Below are 2,646 nucleotides of genomic sequence, written 5' to 3'. Positions count from 1 at the left end.
ACACACACACACACACACACATTCACTATCAACGGGAAGTAGAATGGAATCAATTCGATTTTATCATTCTGATTGCAAAGTAATGGAACAGCAATCATAGCCACATCAGGTTCTTGCTGAGAAGAGCTTCTCAGACTGGGTCTTCATGTTGCTGATTACAGTTCCAAGGAAGGAATCTGTACGATGTGCTCGATTTAACACGGAACGTAGAAATCTCACCGACACACATGCGCAAATGCAGCAAGTGAGTGATGCAAGCGCATTTACAAGCCATGCAATATTTCTGGAAGAGACAATCTGCCTTGAGAGCGATCCAATTCTCTAATAGGAAATGAGATTTATTTGGACTGATACGCATTACTCATCACAGCAGCCATTGGCCAAAACAGCAGAATGATAGAGATGGAAGCTCGATAGTAGTTTGTACATCTCCCATCTCATCACATTTTGTCAGTTTGTTTACAGTTTTGTTGATAGGATATCAATTCTGCCGTTTGCATTAACATAAACCATCTCTCTCTCCCTTTCTTTCTGTCTCTGCATTTCAGATGATCCTTTTTTCAGCGTGCTGCATCTGTGGTCTGATTGGTGGGATCCTCAACTTCCAGTTTGTTCGGGCGCTGAAAGAACGGCACGACTCGCTGCACTTGGCTGCAATGACGCTGGCCTGTCTGGGTAAACAAAGAAAGATAAATGCATGACACGACACAACTGAACGCACTGTTAATGTCCACAACATGTCATATCACTGTAACTATAATGACGGATATTTTTATGTATAGTGTCACTAATCGTGTACGTTTTGGGAAGTATTTTTACAGTACAAACTTAAATTTGGCAGTTTTATGTAATTAAAAAAGATCATCCAGCTTTCAATGAGAAATTGAAAATCAGGTTTGTGCACACTTGGACTATTTTATTACTCACTCACTCTTTTCCCATCTCCATTTACACAACTGGCATAATTCCAGCTCATTAGTACGAGGTACAAGGTAAAGCTGATAGGAATGTCACACATGTCGCAGGTATTTAATCATAAACCAAAGTAGTGGGACATTTCTGATATGGTGATGTTAAGAAAATCATGTTTTATGATGTATCTTGTAGGGGTCACGAATGTCTTCATCAAATTCCAATGTGATAATGTCTTTAGTTGACGTTTCACTAAAAATTACAGCCATCAACCTCATAGTGGAGTGAAAGGAAATATCAGGGAGTTATTAGGATCCATCCTCTGGGGAACATGCCAAGTGAGTGGAAGCTTTAGCACACTGGTGGTACAAAAGAAAGACCAGCAAAGTTGGTAGGATTTGCCTCCTGAGAACTGCAGAACATTTCAGAGCAATCTGCCCAGTAGTTGTTGCAGTATTCACATTTAAACTAGTCTGCCTCACCAGGTGTAGATTGTTGGTAGAAGCCTGTCAGTGTCCACACATTTCACTCAGCTTCTTTCTCCCCCATTACGTTGACTACGTGTTAGAAGCTACAAGTTGAAAATTTCAAACCAGCCAGATCATTTTTCTCCACAACAGAATGATACTGTGGTGCAGGATGGTCTGATTATGCATAACTCAGTTATGACCAGTACCACTTCCACGGCCCACAGGGCCACAGAAGTATAAAATAGCATGTACAGAACAGCCTACTCTGCCTTTAAATTAAAGAATTCCTCCATTGTTTCTCCAGCATGTTTCCCTCTTCCTGTCTTGTCCAGGGATCTCGTCCTGCACCTTATCCACGTGGCTGACCTGCCGCCTGGCCAGCTCTGAGCAGCAGAGGATGTTCCTGGAGAGGGAGCACTCGCTGCACCATTCACATGAGATGACAGAGAAGGTAGGATGATTGATTTAACGTCAACCAGTGGACAAAGTTTATGTGAAGTCACTGTTTGTGTTTCCAACAGGAGATCCTGGACAACTCCAGTAACGGCATCCCTCAGATCTCCTACAACGGACACACAGCATCGTCACCGTGACGACGTGGCACTGAAACAGAGACACTTACTGCTGTCAGACAGCAGATACAGCTTGAGCTTCACTCCTCTACATATCCTGCAGCATTTAACTGTGTCCTGACCGCAGGGAGTGAACCAGGCGACTCGCCTCGGAACCACTTTTGTCTGCCACTGGAGTCAGACGGACGGCATGAGGAGGCCGTTTGTGCTTCTGAATTATTATGCAAACACGGGTTCAGAGACCCTCTGCTAAACTGAAACCAAAGCCGGGATGGTGAGCTGCCGTTTGGGTGACAAGTCAGGTGACGAAACGTCTCCGTGACGTCAGCCGATCCTGAAGCTAATGAGGACGAAGGATAGATGTTATCCTCACAGATCCCTCAAAGTGATGAGCACAAACCAAGCATGCAGCGGATTCATTTGTTTCGAAGAGCTACTGCTATTTCAGTCTCATTGTCCTTCTTCTCTTTCTCTCTGTCTTGTTATTGGTTAATGGAATGCGGATCCTGAGATAAGCCTACAGTAAACTGTATGTATCATGTGATAATGGAATGCTTTGACATGAAAATACAGTGATGCGCAATATACTGTACTGTATATCCATGCTTGTATATCAGGTATCTATAAATCAGACATATTTTTATAATGCTTCTTATAAAGTGAATTAAAGTATGACTAATCTGACAGATGGA

At 42.9% G+C, this 2,646-nt stretch overlaps 1 protein-coding gene across 1 annotated transcript in view; it reads left to right on the top strand.

The window, feature by feature from the left end:
- tmem196 (transmembrane protein 196) overlaps positions 1-2,646 on the top strand; it is an 11,069-nt gene extending 8,423 nt beyond the window's left edge. The window contains exons 3-5 of the mRNA XM_008298207.1: positions 549-675; positions 1,715-1,833; positions 1,904-2,646. Coding sequence (XP_008296429.1) covers positions 549-675; positions 1,715-1,833; positions 1,904-1,975 — 318 coding nt within the window. The 3' untranslated portion in view covers positions 1,976-2,646. The remainder of the gene's footprint in view (positions 1-548; positions 676-1,714; positions 1,834-1,903) is intronic.

The sequence above is a fragment of the Stegastes partitus genome, unplaced genomic scaffold, assembly GCF_000690725.1.
Source record: "Stegastes partitus isolate 25-593 unplaced genomic scaffold, Stegastes_partitus-1.0.2 Scaffold1294, whole genome shotgun sequence".
Lineage (NCBI taxonomy): Eukaryota > Metazoa > Chordata > Actinopteri > Pomacentridae > Stegastes > Stegastes partitus.
Note: the sequence above shows the minus strand (reverse complement) of the source record. Positions and strands in the feature narration are given on the sequence as shown.